Here is a 19265-nt window from a genome sequence, read left to right on the forward strand (position 1 = left end):
TCCTCCTTCCGCAATGAAGCAGACGTCTCTGGGGGCTGGATATTGGAAGCGTCAATCTCTCTGTGTGAGATGCGGGAACACCCAGTGTGAGATGTGGAAAAGATATAACAGGCTTTTTGTGTGGACTGTGACCCTCTGAGGTTGGATCTTGGGATACCACACATGTTTTGACACAAATAAAATGAATCAGGGGATCAAGTTGTCCGGGTTTATGAGATGATGAGCCAGTATTTCAGTTCTGTGCTCAGATGTTTGATTCTACAGTTCCTTTGGAAGCAAAGCAGAGAATGAGTTCCCATTCCATTCCTCACAGGGAGAGGCTGTGATTAAATACGCTGTTTTGTGTTTGCACCAGTAGAAAGATACCAGGGTTTCAGATTTCAATTCACATTTGGAAATTCCCCCTCACTCTCACCTGTCTATCTGCCAGTGGGAGTCAAACAGAAACTCAAGATGCTGAAGATGGAGCAGAACATGGAACAGTACATCACAGGAACAGTCCCTTCAGGCACAATGGTGTGCCAGACCAGCTGAAAATTGAATCGACCCCCTCCCTCAAAATCTAGGGTTGGGGGGTGAAGTTAGGGCGGGAGTGATTATTTACAACAACTGAATAACAGCAAGACTGGATACAGTGGGAATGGAGAGGGCGTCTGGATTAGACGGAGAGTCGAGGATCTGAGAGTGCAACCTCAGAATAAAGAAGCTTTACTTTAAAACGGAAATGAAACCGATTATTTCAGCCAAAGGTTGTCTGATCTGTGGAATTTGTTACCACAAAGGGTGATGGAGGCGATCGTTGGGTATATTCATGTTCTGGATTGCTAAATAGGTTGAGAATTATAGCACGAAGCAAGAATACGGTTTTGGAAAATAATCCTCCATGATTGATGATGGAGCAGACTAGACTGACTTTACCACTTAATTCTGCTCCTATATATTATGACTTGTATCTTATACCATGACTGAACGATGACTTCTTTGTATCCTATTACAAACAATAGAAAATCTTCAGATGCTGGAAATCCAAGCAACACACACAAAATGCTGGATTAACCGAGCAGGCCGGGCAGCATCTATGGAAGAGAGTAGCGTCGACTTATAGATGTTGCCTGGCCTGATGAGTTCCTCCAGCTTTTTGTGTCTGTATTTTTGTATCCCATGTCAGGCTTTGTAAAGACTGAGGGGCAGTTTCAGATTTTTTCACTCGGATAACATAGCGTTCAAGATTTAAATTTCAGGTTAACGCTATGTTCTCGTTTGTTTTAGTAACATACTTCATTATCTCTCTGGTTAAAGTTATAGCTGCGGTTAGAGGCTTATTGGAAGAAACGCCCACAACTGAAGACGAGGGAGCAGCAACAATGAACCAGCCCGAGGATTGAGAGCATCAACTGGAGAAAACCCTTCTGACTAGGAGTTTCCATTGATTCAGTCAGGAGAAACTTCGGTGAGTCTCATTTACCCAAACACTAGTCCTTCAGACATTGCATTTCTGTACCAAGGAAGGTAGGAAATAGCTGGAGTGAGGCTGAATAAACCTAGTTGCAATCATTCCAGATCTGCTAATCTGCTGTCAGCATGAGCTCCGTGAAGCAACGCACATTCCACATATTGTTTGCTGATTTCAAACTCGTCACTCCTAATGTTTCCCTGCTTGTCTGTGTTACGTTATAATAATCTCAAAATGCTTTGAGAATTTTCTCCCTTGACAAGACACCGCAACCGTTTCCTGCTGTAGTGATTACAGAAATGTGGAATTACCATGATCTACAGCAACATGTCATTGACTCCTCTGTCTATTGCAAGCTGCAATAATATACGTGCCCTCGAGTATATCATCGTGCAAGCCTCTGCTAAGAGCAAACCCTCTTGAAGCCAAATGTCCCGGCACCCCAGTACATTCAACCTGAACTAGCAAATGCCAACCAATAATTTACATTTACGTACACTCGTCATCGAGTACTTTTCTACCAACAAATTGTCAGAACCTATGAATCTGTGATTGAGCAGAAATAGCTTTTGCAATGAAGTTATGTTCCCATTTGACCCTGTACCATGGGCTATACCTGTACTTGAGATGAATGAATGCCCTTGCGGCCAGGACTGCTATAGCTGCCGGAATCGATTTAAACTTAGTCATTTCGGGATGGGAAGCAGCGTGTTGGGTCAGATGATGAAGCTGTTGATATTAAGATGTATGCAAAGTTCAAAAACACTGTGGGAGGTTTGCCTGTGGACAGGGCATTATGTAGTGAAAAGCAGCAACAGTTTCTGCTCCCTCCTCAACTCCCCCTCTCACCCGCCTATTTTTTTTTGCCGGTGTTAATCGCAGGAGTTAGGAACACCTTTCACTCACTGAGCCGTGAAATTAAAACCTGGGATTCCATTCAAATCCCAGTTTCTTTATAAAGAGTGGGGTTGAAGTGTTATCGAGATGAACATGGAGCAATGCGTAACGAAAATTTAAATCAGATCAGCAGCAGTTTCAGAGGGCCGAGTAGTCCACTTATGCATTTGTTGTGTTGATTAGAAAGTTTTGACAGTTCAATTAGTGTAAGACAATGTAACTTCTGCATATTAATTGTATTTTGGAACTGAAAAGAAACACAACATTTTTTTAAATTGATTTTAATGCATTTTCTACAACACTACAAATAAAAAACACCCAAAAACAAAGTAGAAAATTAGTACAGTGCAAGATAAACATACAATAGTAATATAATACAAAATAAGATAATTGAGAAAGCACCCAAGTTGAAGTCCTGTAAAGTTTGTGTCCTCCCCAAGCCCCACAACAAAAAAACTCCAGACCAAACAAAACAAAACGTAGAAAATATAACTGAGAACATTCAAACCCCCAAAACTGTAAATACACTTAAAACAGAAGATAATAATGCCTACTACCAAAAAAAGAGCTGAAAGTAAGGGACTGAAAATAAAACCTTAATTAAGAGGAACATACTCAATAAAAGGTCCTCAGACCTTATGAAACTTTATATCTGAATTAAGAACTGAATAATAGATTTTTTTAAGGTCTAAACAGGACAGGATATCGTTAAGCCATTGAGCATGCGTAGGTGGGGTAACATCTCTCCATCTAAGGAGATAATTTAGATTTGGACATATGGGCTCTATGAACAATCTTAAACTGTAAAAGACAGTGGCGAGCACAGAGAGAGGTTGAATTAACCGATTTGAGAATCGAGTCCCAAATCTCATCAGATAAAGGGATATTTAATTCATGCTCCAAAGCCATTCTGATTTTATCCACAGAGGCACGCCATAAGGATACTAAATTATCACGGACAAATGATATTAAGCCTTTACAAAGTGGATTAATAGAAAGAAAGATCAACCACCTGAAAAAAATAACTAATGACTCCTACGTACACAATGTCCATATCCTCTTAATCTTCCTCACACCCATGTGCCTATCTAAACGTCTCTTAAAAGCCTCCGATGTATTTGCTTCCACCACCATAACAGACAGCGCATTCCGGACATCCACACCTCTCTGAGTCAAGCAACTTACCCTCACATTTCCATTGCATCTACTCCCTCACACGTTCATTGCGTGTCCTCTGGTTTTAGACATTTCAAACCAGCGAAAAGATGCTCCCTGTCTACTCTATCTATGTCTTTCATAATCTTATAAACCTCTAATAGATCTTCCCTCAGTCCCCACCGCTCGATGATATTCCCTCAGCCCCCACAGCCCAAGACTCTCCACTAAAAACTGGATGATGTTTGAATCCATTCTGACGAAAAGTTAGGAAATTCGAATCACTAACGTTTTCACTCTCGCCGCAGCTGTTCCTTCTCTGCTGAGCGATTCTAGTGATTCCAGTTTCTCTTTACTAAATTCACCCTGGGACATTTTAAATCTCCCGTGATTACAACAGTGCACCAGCGCTCGTTTTGTGAGAGCTGATAGAAGAGTAAAGAAACCAATGCTTTTCCCAATACATTATCCAGGGACCAGTTGTCCTCTTCCCCCGCCTCCCGGAAATGTATTCAGTACAGTTGTTGATAACAACGTTCAAAGAATAATCTGAGGAATGATAAGCATGATGCATGTGGAGCATTTGATGGCCCTGGGCCTGTGTTCAGTGGAGTTCAGGGGGTTGGTGGGTTAGGGCAGGGCTGATTAGTTACAGCAACTGAATGACAACAAGTCTGGATACATTGGGAATGGAGAGGATGTATTGATTAGACGGAGAGTCTGGGACCTGAGAGTGCTTCCTCAGAATGAAGAAGCTTCACTTTGAAATTGTGATGAGAGGAATTACTTCAGCCAAATGTTGGTTGATCTGTGGGATGTGTTACCACAGAGGGTAATGGAGGCTATAGTTGGGTATATTCACGTTCTGGATGATAAATATGTTGCATCCTATAGCAGGGAAGCAAGAATACATTGTTGGGAAAAAAATATTCTCCATGATTATGGACAGACTAGAATGACCGTATCACCTAACTCTACTCCTATATATTATGACTTGTATCTTATACCATGAGCTCCAGCATGTTTATCCCATCACATCAACAGAAAATCTTCAGATGCTGAAAATCCAAGCAACAGACACAAAATGCTGGAGGAAGTCAGCAGGCCTGGCAGCATCTATGGAAGAGAGTAGAGTCGACATACAGATGCTGTCTGGTCTGATGAGTTCCTCTAGCATTTTGTGTGTGTTTCTTTGTATCCCAAGTCAGGCTTTGGAAAGTGTGAGGGACAGTTATAGCTTTCTTCACTTAGATCATTATATATGCATTCAAGATTTAAATATCAATAAGTTTAATTCTTTGTTCTCCCTTCTATTAGTAACATGCTTCATTATCTCTCTGGTTAAAGTTAGCTAGGTAGATTTGCTCTGCAGTCAGGGAATTAATGTTCAGATAATCGAATCATGGTTCACAAGAGATAAGGAACATCTAGGCAAGAGTAAAAATGAAACATTATTCAGGCTTAGGAAGTAATATTCAGGAAAGGTTGCAGAGGATTATAGGGTAGTCAGGAAGGAGCTCAAGAAGGATTTTGAGTTCGAAGGGGACTTGAGATATCCTTGGCAAGTAGGATAAAGGAAATCCCAAAGGCGTTTTACACATGAGTGAAGAACAGAAGGATGAGTAGTTTGAGAGTAGGACTAGCAAAGCTGAAAACGTGTCTGGAGGATGAGGTGAATGGTGAGTTTGTTTCAGAGTTACCAGGGAGATGGGCTGTGATTGAGGCATTAAAATAGGAAAACGGCATGTTAAGAAAGAGTTGTCAAAGGAGCTTCCATTATACACCACGTTACTACGGGAAGTGAGGGAAGAGTTTACGGGGGCATTGACAATAATCTTTGTGCCCTCTCTTGCGACAGGCGTAGTAACATCGGATTGCAGTATAGAAAATGTTCTGTAATTCAATAAATGTAAAAGGAATGATCCTTGGGATTATAGACCAGTGAATGTTACACCAGTCGTGGGCAAATCCTTAGAAAGGATACATGGGGACAGGAATGTTGTGCATCTTTAGAAGCAAAATATTATTAGTTGATTCCAACATGGCTTTTTATTGGTGAGTGGAGAAAAGTGTAGGGGAGATGCCAGAGATAATTTTCCACAACATGTGCAAGTTACGCAAAGAATATATACCAACTTTTGGATCGACGGAGTCTGATCAGGAGCACCAGGGCATTCTGCATGGAAGGTTGTCTTTTTTTTAATAATACTCTTTAAGGTTTTTGAAGATCAGTGTCAATGAAGGTAGCGGTATGGATGTCGTACATTGGACTTCTGCAAAGCCTATGACAAGGTGCCATATGACAGCTCGGTCTGGAAGATAAACTTCCATACGATCCAAAGAGATCAATGTAGCTGGATTCAAGATTACCTTCAAGGTAGCAAGCAAAGTGTGGCTGCAGAAGGTTTATCCTCTGAATGAAGTCACGTAACTAGCGGTGCGCCGCAATGTCTCAAAGTAGGGACTGTAGATATTTGTTATTTTATAGCAATGATTTCGATGCGAATGCAGAAAGCTTGATCTATAAGTTCGCAGATGACACAAAATTAGTAGATGGTGCTCACGGTGAAGATGATCATAGTTTATAGTGAATTTAAATGGTCAAACACGAGCAGCAACTGTTTCATGTAGAGGCTGGTAATTTTGTGGAGGGAACAGCCAGAGGAAGTGGATGAGGGAAGCACAATTGGATAATTCCAGAAGCAGTTGGGACATGAAGATGGAGTGAAGAGGCAAGGAGGAAAGTGGACCCATCACAGGAAATTTGGACCATCTCGCTGGGCACTGTGGTCAGCATTGTCTCGTTATGTGGAAGGGTCTATATTGGTGCTCTACTGCTCTATGACCCTATCAGGTAAATGCGCAGGTATCACTGGACTGACGCTAACAAATGGCGTGGAAGTTAATGATAACGGGGAATGTTTGGCTCCTAAGCCAACTGCTGCGCTGATACAGGGGATGGAGATACTATCATATTTTCAAAGTCATCATTCTCTGTCTGATTCAGCTTGTTTTTGTAATTCAGAGCATCACCAGCTAGTGGAGCTTTTCTGCACCGGGTCCAAAGTGTAAAAAGAAGACGACAATCAGCAATCATCAGTCACAGTCAGAATGGCTACAGGTATGTTCATTGCGATCGGCATAAATAAAATTCTGCCCTATTGGTGCACAATAGAATTAAACAGATTTAAATCCAAGCAAGAGGCGGAGAGGGAAGAGGTAAAAGAAGCTCGGAGAGAAGCAGTTTTTTTTAATTGATCGGGGCAAAGAGGCTATACTGCGAAGGCGCGTGACGTAGCGCGCCAAAGTTTTAAAAGCAAGACAACCATATACAGCGGCCATCGGCGTAGCGGCCATCGTCGGAGTGGACTGACGCAGAGTGGGACGGCTTTGGCTCAATCAGGCTTCGGCGAGAACAGGCAGAGGCGAGGTTGAACGGGGTACGACTGCGCAAGCGCGTGAAAGTCGGCCTCTGAGATCAGCGAGAGAATTTAAAAAAGCGAGCAGAGGCTGAGTACGAGCTTCACTCCAGATGTGGTAAGGCCGGGTAAGGTCCTTTAATTAACCTAATTAGCTTAGGAGTAGGTAATAGAGGCAGCAGTTAGGGCAGTTGAGTGCGCCGTTTGCAGTACGTGGGAAGTCAGGGCGAGCACAGCTGTCCCTGATGACTACACCTCCAAATGGCGCATCCAGCTGCTGCTTCTGACAAACCGAGTTAGGGAACTGGAGCTGGAGCGGGATGAACTTCGGGTCATTCGGGAGGCAGAGTCAGAAATAGACAGGAGTTTCAGGGAGATAGTCACCCCTAGGAGTCAGGAGACAGGTTGTTGGGTGACTGTCAGGAAAGGGAAGGGGAATAGACAGGAAGAGCAGCGCACCCCTGTGGCCGTTCCCATCAACAATAAGTATACCGTTTTGGATACTGTTGGTGGGGTCGACCTACCAGGGACAAGTTGCAGTGATTGAGTCTCTGGCACAGAGACTGGACCCTCAGCTCAGAAGCGAAGGAGGGAAAAGAGGAGAGCAGTAGTGATAGGGGATTCGATAGTTAGGGGGACAGATAGGAGTTTCTGCAGAAGAGATCGAGAATCCCGGATAGTCTGTTGCCTCCCTGGCGCCAGGGTCCGCGATATCACGGATCCAGTTCTCAGTATTCTCAAGAGGGAGAGTGAGCAGCTGGCTGTCGTGGTCCATGTAGGCACCAATGACGTGGGCAGGAAGAGTGAGGAGGTCCTGAAAGGTGAGTTTAGGGGTTTGGGTGCCAGGTTAAAGGACAGGAACTCCAGGATAGCAATCTCACGATTGCTACCAGTACCTCGTACAGGTGGGTTTAAAACTAGTAAGATAGTGCTGATCAACACGTGGCTGAAGACATAGTTCAGGAGGGAGGCCTTCCAGATTTACAAATAATTGGGCAGTTTTCCAAGGAAGGCGGGACCTGTTCCAGCGGGACAGTTTACATCTGAACTGGAGGGGGACAAATATTCTTGCAGGTAGGTTTGCTAGAGAGGCTCCAGTGGATTTAAACTAGATATGAGGGGGGACGGGAAACAAAGTGTAGGAACAGATGTATGGGAGAAGGAAGAAAAAGAAGACAGTGAAGTTCTTTGTACTGTTAGAGATAAAAAGAGAGGAAGATGTGGAGAATTTCTTCAATGTATTTATTTTAATGCTAGCAGCTTTGTAAGAAAGGTGGACGAGCTTAGAGCATGGATTGATACCTGGAAATATGATGTTGTAGCTATTAATGAAACATGGTTGCAGGAGGGGGTGATTGGCAACTAAATATTCCTGGATTTCTTTGCTTCAGGTGTGACAGAATCGGAGGGACAAGAGGGAGAGGTGTTGCGTTACTTGTCAGAGAAAATATTACAGCGGTGCTCTGCAGGATAGATTAGAGGGCTCGTCTAGGGGGGTTATTTGGGTGGAATTGAGGAATGGGAAATGTGTACTTACACTTATAAGGTGAATTATTGAAAAACCTAATGTGGAGAGAGAATTGGAGGAGCAAATTTTCGAGGAGATAACAGATATTTTTAGTAAGCACAAGGTTGTGATTGTGGGAGATTTTAATTTTCCATACATAGACTGGGGAGCCCATACTGTGAAAAAGGGTTGGAGACTGTAAAATGTGTGCAGGATGTTTTTTTGCACCAATACATAGAGATACCGACTAGTGAAGGGGCAGTGCTGGATCTTTTGTTGCGGAATGAAGTAGGTCAGGGGACGGAGGTATGTGCTGGGGAGCACTTCGGGTCCAGAGATCATAATGCCATTAGTTTCAATATAATTATGCAGAAGGATAGGACTGGACCCAGGGTTGATATTTTTGATTGGAGAAAGGCTAACTTTGAGGAGATGCGAAAGGATTTAGCAGGAGTGGATTGGGACAATTTGTTTTATGGGAAGGATGTAATAGTGAAATGGAGGCGATTTAAAGGTGAAATTTTGAGGGTACATAATCTTTATGTTCCTGTTAGGTTGAAAGGAAAGGTTAAAAGTTTGAGAGAGCCAGGATTTTTAAGAGATATTGGAAACTTGGTTAGGAAAAAGAGAGAGATCTAAAATAAATATAGGCAGCATGGAGGTGCTCGAGGAATATAAAGGATGTCAAAAGAAGGAAATTGAATTGTGTAAGGTAAGGGAAACAAGTAGGAAAGTAATGACGATTAAAGAGAAGGAAGTACTGGCGCTTTTAAGGAATATAAAAGTGGATAAATCTCCGGGACCTGACAGGAAATTCCCTACGACCTTGAGGGAAGTTTGTGTAGAAATTACAGGGGCTCTCCAGAAATATTTCAAATGTCATTAGAAACGGGGATGGTGCCAGAAGATTGGGTTATTGCTCATGTGGTTCCATTGTTTAAAAAGGGTTCTAAGAGTAAACCTAGCAATTATAGGCGTGTCAGTTCGACGTCAGTGGTTGGTAAATTAATGAAAAGTATTCTTAGAGATGGTGTATATAATTATTTGGATAGACTGGGTCTGATAAAGAACAGTCAGCATAGATTTATGCGTGGAAGGTCATGTTTGATAAATCTTATTGAATTTTTTGAAGAGGTTACGAGGAAAGTTGAGGAGGGTAAAGCAGTGGATGTAGTCTATATGGACTTCAGTAAGACCTTTGACAAGGTTCCGCACGGAAGGTTAGTTAGGAAGGTTCAATCGTTATGTATTAACATTGAAGTAGTAAAATGGATTCAACAGTGGCCGGATGGGAGATGCCAGTGAGCAGCGGTGGATAACTGTTTGTCAGGTTGGAGGGCGGTGACTCGTGATGTGCCTCAGGGATCTGTACTGGGTCCAATGCTGTTTGTCATATACATTAATGATCTGGATGATGGGGTGGTAAACTATATTTGTAAGTATGCAGATGATACAAAGGTAGGTGGCGTTATGGATAATGAAGTAGGTTTTCGATGCTTGCAGAGAGATATAGGCCAGTTTGAAGAGTGGGCTGAACGATGGCAGATGGAGTTTAATGCTGGTAAGTATGAGGTGCTACATTTTGGTGGGAATAATCCAAATAGGAGATACATGATAAATGGCAGGGCACTGAAGAATGCAGTAGTACAGAGTGATCTAGGAATAATGGTGCATAGTTCCCTGAAGGTGTAACCTCATGTGGATAGGGTGGCGAAAAAACGTTTGGTATGCTGACCTTTATAAATCAGAGCATTGAGCATAAGAGTTGGGCCGTAATCTTAAAATTGTACAAGGCATTGTTAAATCCGAATTTGGAGTATTGTTTACAGTTCTGGTCACCGAATTATAGGAAAAATGTCAACAAAATTACAGAGAGTACAGGGAAGATTTATTAGAATGTTACCTGGGTTTCAGCACCTAAGTTACAGGGAAAGGTTGAACAAGTTAGGTCTTTATTCTTTGTACAGAGGAGATTTACTAGAATGTTACCTGGGTTTTAGCACCTAAGTTACAGAGAAAGGTTGAACAAGTTAGGTCTTTATTCTTTGGAGCATAGAAGGTTGAGGGGGGACTTGATAGAGGTATTTAAAATTATGAGGGGAATAGATAGAGTTGACATGGATAGACATTTTTCCACTGAGAGTAGGGGACATTCATACAAGAGGACATGAGTTGAGAGTTAGGGGGCAAAAGTTTAAGGGTAACACGGGGACTTCTTTACTCAGAGAGTGGTAGCTGTATGGAACGAGCTTCCAGTAGAAGTCGTCGAGACAGGTTCGGTATTGTCATTTAAAGTAAAATTGGATAGGTATATGGACAGGAAAGGAATGGAGGATTAAGGGCTGAGTCCGGGCCAGTGGGACTCGGTGAGAGTAGGCATTCGGCACGGACTAGAAGGGCCGAGATGGCCTGTTTCCGTGCTGTAATAGTTACATGGTTATATGGTTAATAGTTCAGATGAGGAATATTACACTGGCCCTAACGGAGCACAGAGAAGTTCCTTGACGCATGGTCATTGATCCCACTGGTAAAGCTGCATTAAGTAATGGATCAATTCAACAGTTCCAGCGCAGGGACCTGACACCGGTAATGTCGTATGACTCCACCCATCGTGCAAAGCTTCACCAGAGTGAAAGGAACAGGGACTCCTGAATCAGGCGGCTGTGCGTGAAACACAGGAATGAAACAGCAGGCTTGTGGGTTGTGTAAAAGTACAACGTCAGTTTCTGCTTCACCTCTAGACAGGCCCTGATGTGTAAGATATCTCCAACTTTCAGTTATAAAATTCAGAACCAGATGATCTGAGCTTTTCTAGGATTTCAGATATTTTGTGTTCCCTGTTTTCTGTAGCCGAGCCGTGAACTTTACCAGCGTTGAGAATTGCTGAGGATCAGGAGACCCTTCATTGTAGAAAAAATTGTGTTCTGTTTCGGTCTTTTAATATCAGTATCTGGGCTGTGGAGAACTGGTGATCGTGGGTTTCACGAAAGACGTTTAAGGAGCATCAATGCTGACAGGGCACAGGGAATCTAAAATAGCAGGAGATTAACATCGGGACCAATGTAATGTCATTGGCGAGTAGGGTTAAAGTGAATCCCACGGCGTTTCATGAGGCTCATTCGATCGGGTAACACGCAAACTGATTGAGGAACTCAGCAGGTCAGGCAACATAGATGGAGTGAAATTAATAATTTAAGTCTGAGACCAGTGTCTGAATAAGATAATGTGCTTCGGATCTAATCTCTTATAATTGAAATAGTCGGTCTGCAATATCCAGTGCTAATAGAACCCTCCAGTATACTGGCCCAATCAGCAGGTTATAAACGTCATAAAACCTCGCTGCACGTTTAATCTGTGCTGCAGCTAATGAGGACAAACATGACAATTATCGAGTCCACACTTCGCTACCAGTAATGTTTGGAGTATTAGAAGTACAAAGTTCACTTTCGTTTAATCAAAGTTCATATACGTCATCATATATAACATGGAGGTTCTTTCAATTGCAGGCGAGCTAGCCAACTGGATGTGAAATTGGCTATGGGGAAGGATTCAGAGGGTTAATAATACAGTACTATTAAATTTATTAATAAAGTAATATAAATTACTTTATACTTTATTAAAGTATAAAATACTTTAATACTTATTAATACTTAAATAATAGAGTACTATTAAAGAAACTGGCTTCTGGACAGTGGTGTGGTGTGGCTAGGTTTACTGTTTTTTTTAATCTTAATGATATGGTAGATAAAGTTGTTAATATTTTTCTTAAGTTTAAAAATGACATGAAAATCGGTGGTATAAAGGGGTTATATAAGATTATTATAAGGAGACTGAAATGAACATGGAAACTGCACCCCGGACTAGATTCACTTTGTAAGTTAAACCAGGGTAGGAGTTGCACAGTGAATATTAGGGCCCTGAAAAGTGTTGTAGAACAGGGGGAGCCAAGAGTACAGATGCACGATTCCCTGGAACCGTTTATCCACATCGGCAGGACACTGGAAGGATGTCATTAATATGGAAAAAGCATAGAAAACAAACCAGAGGCTGTTACCTGGAGTGAAGCTTTTGAGCGATAAGGGGGATCGGGATAAGCTGGGACTGTTCTCCCTGTTGTTGAATTAACTGGCTGACGCCCTTGTGGAAATATATTAAACTACGATCCTTATCTTGGGGAAGAAGCAGAAAAGTAGTTTCCCATTTGAACTTTCCATCAGTGGAGATGGAAGGTATTGGTGGTGTATTCCAGCTTGGTAGCTGAAATGAGCGGATGAACAAGTGAAGGTAGAACGTGTGCCCCTGGTGACGTGAGAAGTTTAGAAAAAACTTCTAAAGAAGCACAGTGGAAAAGATCTTGACAGGATGCACCACCGACTGGTATGCGAACGCCACTGCTCTGGAACGGAAAAGCCTGACAGAAGTGATGCATCTCAGGAAATCACAGGAAAATCTTCCCCCACAATTGTGCCCTCCACACCAAGGAGCTCTGTCTTAGGGAAGCAGCATCTATCAACAAATAGCGCCACCATCCAGGCCATTCTCTCTCCTCACTTCTGCCATCGGGCAGAATATACAGGAGCCTTTGGTCTCACACTGACAGGATCAGGAACAGTTATTACACTTTGTCCATCAGGATCCTGAAACAGTGTGGATGCCCTCACTCACCTGAACACTAAACTGATCACTGATCACAACCCACGCAGGATCAACAACTCTTATTGACATATCCGTTATTTACTTGTCTACTTATTTGAGTCTGTTAACTGCATTTGCACAGCTTTTGATTGCAGATTGTTTGCTTGTCAGTCTTTTCTCTCTAATCTTCCATTGATTCTATTGTGTATCTTTTTTTCTCCTGTGAATATATGAATACTGACCGTAGATTGACAATTAATTTATTTTGAACATTGGCGATGGTCGTGGAGAAAGCATTGCAGGACAGTGGCCTCACTGATAAAGCACGGTCACCCTTTAAAGATACAATTTTACAATACCCTATTACGCTGAAAACAGCAGAAGATGTAGAATTTGTAATTTGTTGACAGGATGAGGGTATCTCTGTGAGGAGGATGAAGTAGATTTCTGAGAGTGCTCTGGCATCATTCTGGCCACTGAGCGTACTGCATTTTTCCCAGGATTTCCGTGTTGTGATGATCGACTACCTGACTATAAATTCCCTGGGGCTTTGATGGCAAATCCGCTGCCATCAGCGTCCAACTGTTTCTACATTGTGATTGTGCTCATCTCTGTGATTCCAGTTGGAATAAAACAGAGATTACAGTCTGGAAATGAGTCCTTCGGCCCATCTGATTCATGCTGATCTAATTGGCTTTGTGCTTGCCCGATTTCCTTGCAGCTTTCGCCGTATTTCCCCCCAAGACTTTTTGAATCGGGAGCAAGTTACAGCTTGTGATTCAGCTGGGAGCTCAGAGAATTCGACCGTGTAGGTAGGATTTAAGCCTACCTGGTCAATACCTGTGGAGGAGGGGGAACTGCGCAGGCGCGAGTGACGTCAGCGTCGAGCGCGCACTTTAAAAGGCAGGACTTCTTGTCAGAGCGGGCAGCGGAGTCCGTGGAAGCAGAGTCCTGGGCTTTGGCTAAGTGAGTCAGTGGAAGCAGAGTCCTGGGCTTTGGCTAAGTGAGTCAGTGGAAGCAGAGTCCTGGGCTTTGGCTAAGTGAGTCCGTGGAAGCAGAGTCCGGGGCTTTGGCTAAGTGAGTCCGTGGAAGCTGAGTCCTGGGCTTTGGCTAAGTGAGTCAGTGGAAGCAGAGTCCTGGGCTTTGGCTAAGTGAGTCAGTGGAAGCAGAGTCCTGGGCTTTGGCTAAGTGAGTCCGTGGAAGCAGAGTCCTGGGCTTTGGCTAAGTGAGTCCGTGGAAGCAGAGTCCGGGGCTTTGGCTAAGTGAGTCCGTGGAAGCTGAGTCCTGGGCCTTGGCTAAGTGAGTCCGTGGAAGCAGAATCCTGGGCTTTGGCTAAGTGGGCTTCGGGGTAAGGGGACTTCGGTAAGGCTGTGTGATTGCTCGCTGAGGGGAAGAAGGTAAGGTCGCTAGGTGCTTTTTAGACATTCTATTAATCCAGTTCAGGTATGGGGGAGACAGTCAGAGCAGTGGTGTGCTCCGTATGCAGTATGTGGGAGGTCAGGGTCAACACAGTTGTCCCTGATGACCACACCTGCAAGAGGTGCGTCCAGCTGCAGCTCCTATCAGCCCGAGTTAGGGAGTTGGAGCTGGAGCTGGATGAACTACGGATCATTCGGGAGGCGGAGGCAGAGATAGATAGGAGTTATCAGGAGGTAGTCACACCAAAGAACCAAGATTTAGGCAGATGGGTGACGGTCCAGAGAGGCAGGGGGAGCAGGCAGAGAGAGCAGAGCACCCCTGCGGCCAGTCCCATTAACAATAAGTATACCGTATTGGATACTGTTGATGGGGATGACCTACCAGGAATGAGTTGCAGTGGTCCTGCCTCTGGCACAGAGGTTGAACCCTCAACTAGAAAGGGGAGGAGGGAAGAGAAGAGAGCGATAGTTTTAGGGGATTCTATAGTTAGGGGGCAGATAGGAGATTTTGTGGTGCAGATCGGGAGTCTCGGATGGTATGTTGCCTCTCTGTTGCCAGGGTCCGGGACATCTCAGATCGGGTGCAGGCTATTCTTGAGAACGAGGGCATAAACCCAGATGTAGTGGTCCATGTAGGGACCAATGATGTAGGTAAGGTGAGTGAGGGGGTCCTGCTTAGAGAGTTCAGGGAGTTAGGAGTGAGGCTGAAAGGCAGGACCTCCAGGGTGACAATCTCGGGATTGCTACCTGTGCCACGTGCGAGTGAGGCGAAGAATAGAATGATTATGCACATTAATACGAGGCTGAGAGCATGGTGCAGGAAGGAAGGGTTCAGCTTTTTGGATAATTGGTCTTTGTTCCAGGGACATTGGGATCTGTTTCGAAGGGACGGTCTACATCTGAACCGGAGGGGTACTAGCATTCTTGCAGGAGTGTTTGCCAGTGCTGCTCGGAGGGGTTTAAACTAGATGTGCAGGGGGCAGGGATCCAGATCCAGAGGGTTGGTCAGAAGGAGCATGGGATTAAATGTGTAGAAGGTTTGGGTAATCTTGAGAAGGTCATCAAAATTCAGGGTGCAATTAGCCCGATGGAAGTTCAAGGAGCTGGATTAGGTACCGTAGACAGTCTTTTAAGCAAAGAGAAGAGGAATGGGCTAAGAATTCTATACTTGAATGCACGTAGTGTCAGAAATAAGGCAGATGAGCTTGAAGCTCAGATGAAAGTGGGGAACTACGATATTGTTGGGATAACGGATACATGGCTGCAAGGGGATCAGGCCTGGGAATTGAGTGTACCAGGGTATACGTGCTATCGTAGAGACAGAAATATGGGAAGAGGGGGTGGGGTGGCCCTGTTGGTAAGGAATGAGATTCAGTCCTTAGCAAGAAGTGCCTTGGGAACAGGAGAAGTAGAGTCTGTGTGGATTGAGCTGAGGAACAGCAAGGGTAAAAAGACCCTAATGGGTGTTGTGTACAGGCCCCCAAACCGTAGCGTGGATATTGGGTACAAGTTGATTAGGGAGTTAACATTGGCATGTGCTGAAGGTAATGTAGTCGTTATGGGAGATTTCAGCATGCAGGTGAACTGGGAGAATCAGGTAGGTGCTGGACCCCAGGATAGGGAGTTTGTGGAGTGTCTAAGGTTTGTATTTTTGGAACACCTTGTGGTTGAGCCAACCAGGAACGAGGCTATTTTGGACTTGGTGATGTGTAATGAACAGGAATTGATAAGTGATCTTGAAGTAAAGGAGCCATTAGGAAGTAGTGATCATAACATGATAAGTTTTTATCTACAATTTGAGAGGGATAAGGGCAGATCAGAGGTGTCCGTGTTGCAATTAAATAAAGGAGACTACGGAGCCATGAGGGAAGAGCTGGCCAAAGTTAAATGGGCGGATGCCCTGGCAGGAAAGACAGTGGATCAGCAGTGGCAGATATTCTTGGGCATAATACAAAAGATGCAAAAGCAGTTCATTCCAATGAGAAGGAAGGATTCAAAGAGGGGGAAGGGGCCACAGTGGTTGACAAAGGAAGTCAGAGATTGTATAGCATTAAAGAAAAGGATGTATGACAGGGCTAAGATGAGTGGGGAATACAGATGATTGGGAAAGTTTTAAGGAGCAGCAGATCTTAACTAAAAAAGCAATACGGAGAGAAAAAATCAGGTATGGGCTCAGTCTAGCCAGGAATATAAAAGGGGATAGCAAAAGCTTTTTTTTAGCTATGTGAAGAGAAAGAAGATAGTTAAGAACAATGTTGGCCCCTTGAAGAATGAATTGGGAGAAATTGTTATGGGAAACAGGGAAATGGCAACAGAATTTAATGCGTACTTTAGATCTGTCTTCACCAGGGAGGACACAAGCAATCTCACAGATGTATGGATGGGCCAGGGTCATAAGATATCAGAGGAATTGAGACAGATTGACATTAGGAAAGAAACTGTGATTAGTAGACTGGTAGGACTGAAGGCTAATAAATCCCCGTGTCCAGATGGTCTGCATCCGAGGGTTCTAAAAGAGGTGACTCAGGAAATTGCGGATGCATTGGTAATCATTTTCCAATGTTCTTTAGATTCAGGATCAGTTCCAGAAGGTTGAAGAGTGGCTAATGTTATCCCACTTTTCAAGAAGGGAGGGAAGGAGAAAACGGAGAACTATCGCCCTGTTAGCCTTACGTCAGTCGTGGAGAAGATGCTTGAGTCCATTATTAAGGACGAAATAGTGCACATCTAGATGGCAGAAATAGGATTAGACCGAGCCAGCATGGATTTACCAAGGGCAAATCATGCTTGACTAATTTGTTGGAGTTTTTTGAGGGTGTAACAAGGATGTTAGACGAGGGTAAGCCAGTGGATGTTGTATACCTAGATTTTCAGAAGGCATTCGATAAGGTGCCACATAGGAGATTGGTGAGTAAAATCAGAGCTCATGGCATTTGGGGCAGTGTTTCAACATGGATACAAAACTGGTTGGCAGATTGAAAGCAAAGGGTAGCAGTGAATGGGTGTTTCTCGGACTGGCTGGAGGTGACTAGTGGGGTACCACGGGGCTCTGTATTGGGACCACAGCTCTTTACGATTTATGTCAATGATTTAGATGAGGGCATTGAAAACTATATCAGCAAGTTTGCTGACGATACTAAACTGGGTGGCAGTGTGACATGCGAAGAGGACGTTAGGAGAATACAGGAAGACTTGGATAGGCTGGGTGAGTGGGCAGATACTTGGCAGATGTCATTCAATGTGAATAAATGTGAAGTTATCCACTTTGGAAGCAGGAACAAGAGGGCAGAGTATTGTCTGAACGGTGTAGAGTTAGGTAAGGGAGAAATGCAAAGAGACCTAGGAGTCCTAGTTCACCAGTCAATGAAGGTGAATGAGCAAGTGCAACAGGCAGTGAAGAGGGCAAATGGAATGTTGGCCTTTGTTACAAGGGGAATTGAATACAAGAGCAAGGATGTCCTTTTGCAATTGTACAGGGCCCTGGTGAGACCACACCTGGAATATTGTGTATATTTTTGGTCTCCAGGTTTAAGGAAGGACATTCTGGCAGTTGAGGAAGTGCAGCGTAGATTCACTAGGTTGATTCCTGGGATGGCAGGGCTGTCTTACGCAGAGAGATTGGAGAGATTGGGCTTGTACACGCTGGAATTGAGGAGATTGAGAGGGGATCTGATTGAAACGTTTAAGATAATTAAAGGATTTGATAGGATTGAGGCAGGAAATATGTTCCAGATGTTGGGAGAGTCCAGTACCAGAGGGCATGGATTGAGAATAAGAGGTCAGTTATTTAAAACAGAGTTGAGGAAGAGCTTCTTCTCCCAGAGAGTTGTGGAGGTGTGGAATGCACTACCTCGGAAGACGGTGGAGGCCAATTCTCTGGATGCTTTCAAGAAGGTGCTAGATAGATATCTGATGGATAGGGGAATCAAGGGATATGGGGACAAGGCAGGGACTGGGTATTGATAGTGAATAATCAGCCATGATCTCAGAATGGCGGTGCAGACTCGAGGGGCCGAATGGTCTACTTCTGCACCTATTGTCTATTGTCTAACACTACTTCTCTATATTTTCCAGCCCACGTTTTCTCAACTTTGTAATTTTATTTGTATTTGGTGCCTCCTCTCACTGCACGTAATTTATACCCATCACCCTTCACATGAACAGATGTACCTTTTGTCCCTTTTCAAAATATGCACCCTAGTCTTGGTCTCCCGTACTCTGTGAAAAAGACTGCGGCATTCTAACCTACATCCATCCCTGATTATATGATGTATATGTGGAAGGTCATCCTTGAAGTTATTGTGCTGCAGGGCAAACTGTCCCAGTAAATCCATATAATACAAAACCCAACACACTCATCCTGTACCATACTGGTCATTCTCTGCTACACTGTTTTCAGCTTAATCACATCCTTCCTCTAGCTTAGCAACAAGAACTTCAAAAAAAAAACTATGTAAGCAAGAAGTTGTCAATGAATTACATGGTTGTTCCGTGATGATCATCATCGAGTGGACGGGATGGGACCCACGTAATCGGCCAGCATTGGCCTCAAGCTAATGGTCAGTCTTTTTACCAGGTGACTGGAGAGTGCACATCTCAATGGAATGGTCAGTTTGTGACCCAGGCGACTGGGCAACGTGCGTCACAGGGGAACGGTCAGTCTGTGACCTAGGGGTTTTGACAGTGTGTATCTCAAGGTAATGGTCAGTATTCAACTCAAGTGACCGGAAAGTATGTTGCACAGTGGACTAAGAGAGGGTGATCTAGCGGACTGGACAGTA

General features: G+C 43.8%; 1 protein-coding gene across 3 annotated transcripts in view; it reads left to right on the top strand.

Moving 5' to 3' along the window:
- The window catches only part of LOC132389460 (NACHT, LRR and PYD domains-containing protein 3-like), an 82273-nt gene that overhangs the window by 3999 nt on the left and 59009 nt on the right, over positions 1–19265 (top strand). The window contains exons 2-4 of one of the 3 annotated variants that reach the window (XM_059961982.1): positions 1300–1450; positions 6531–6626; positions 9935–9992. In XM_059961982.1, the coding sequence (XP_059817965.1) occupies positions 9977–9992 (16 nt within the window). In that variant the 5' untranslated portion in view covers positions 1300–1450; positions 6531–6626; positions 9935–9976. The remainder of the gene's footprint in view (positions 1–1299; positions 1451–6530; positions 6627–9934; positions 9993–19265) is intronic. The other 2 variants (XM_059961983.1, XM_059961984.1) reach the window with 2 other exon arrangements.

This window comes from Hypanus sabinus, unplaced genomic scaffold (assembly GCF_030144855.1).
Source record: "Hypanus sabinus isolate sHypSab1 unplaced genomic scaffold, sHypSab1.hap1 scaffold_578, whole genome shotgun sequence".
NCBI classification, from domain to species: Eukaryota; Metazoa; Chordata; class Chondrichthyes; order Myliobatiformes; family Dasyatidae; genus Hypanus; species Hypanus sabinus.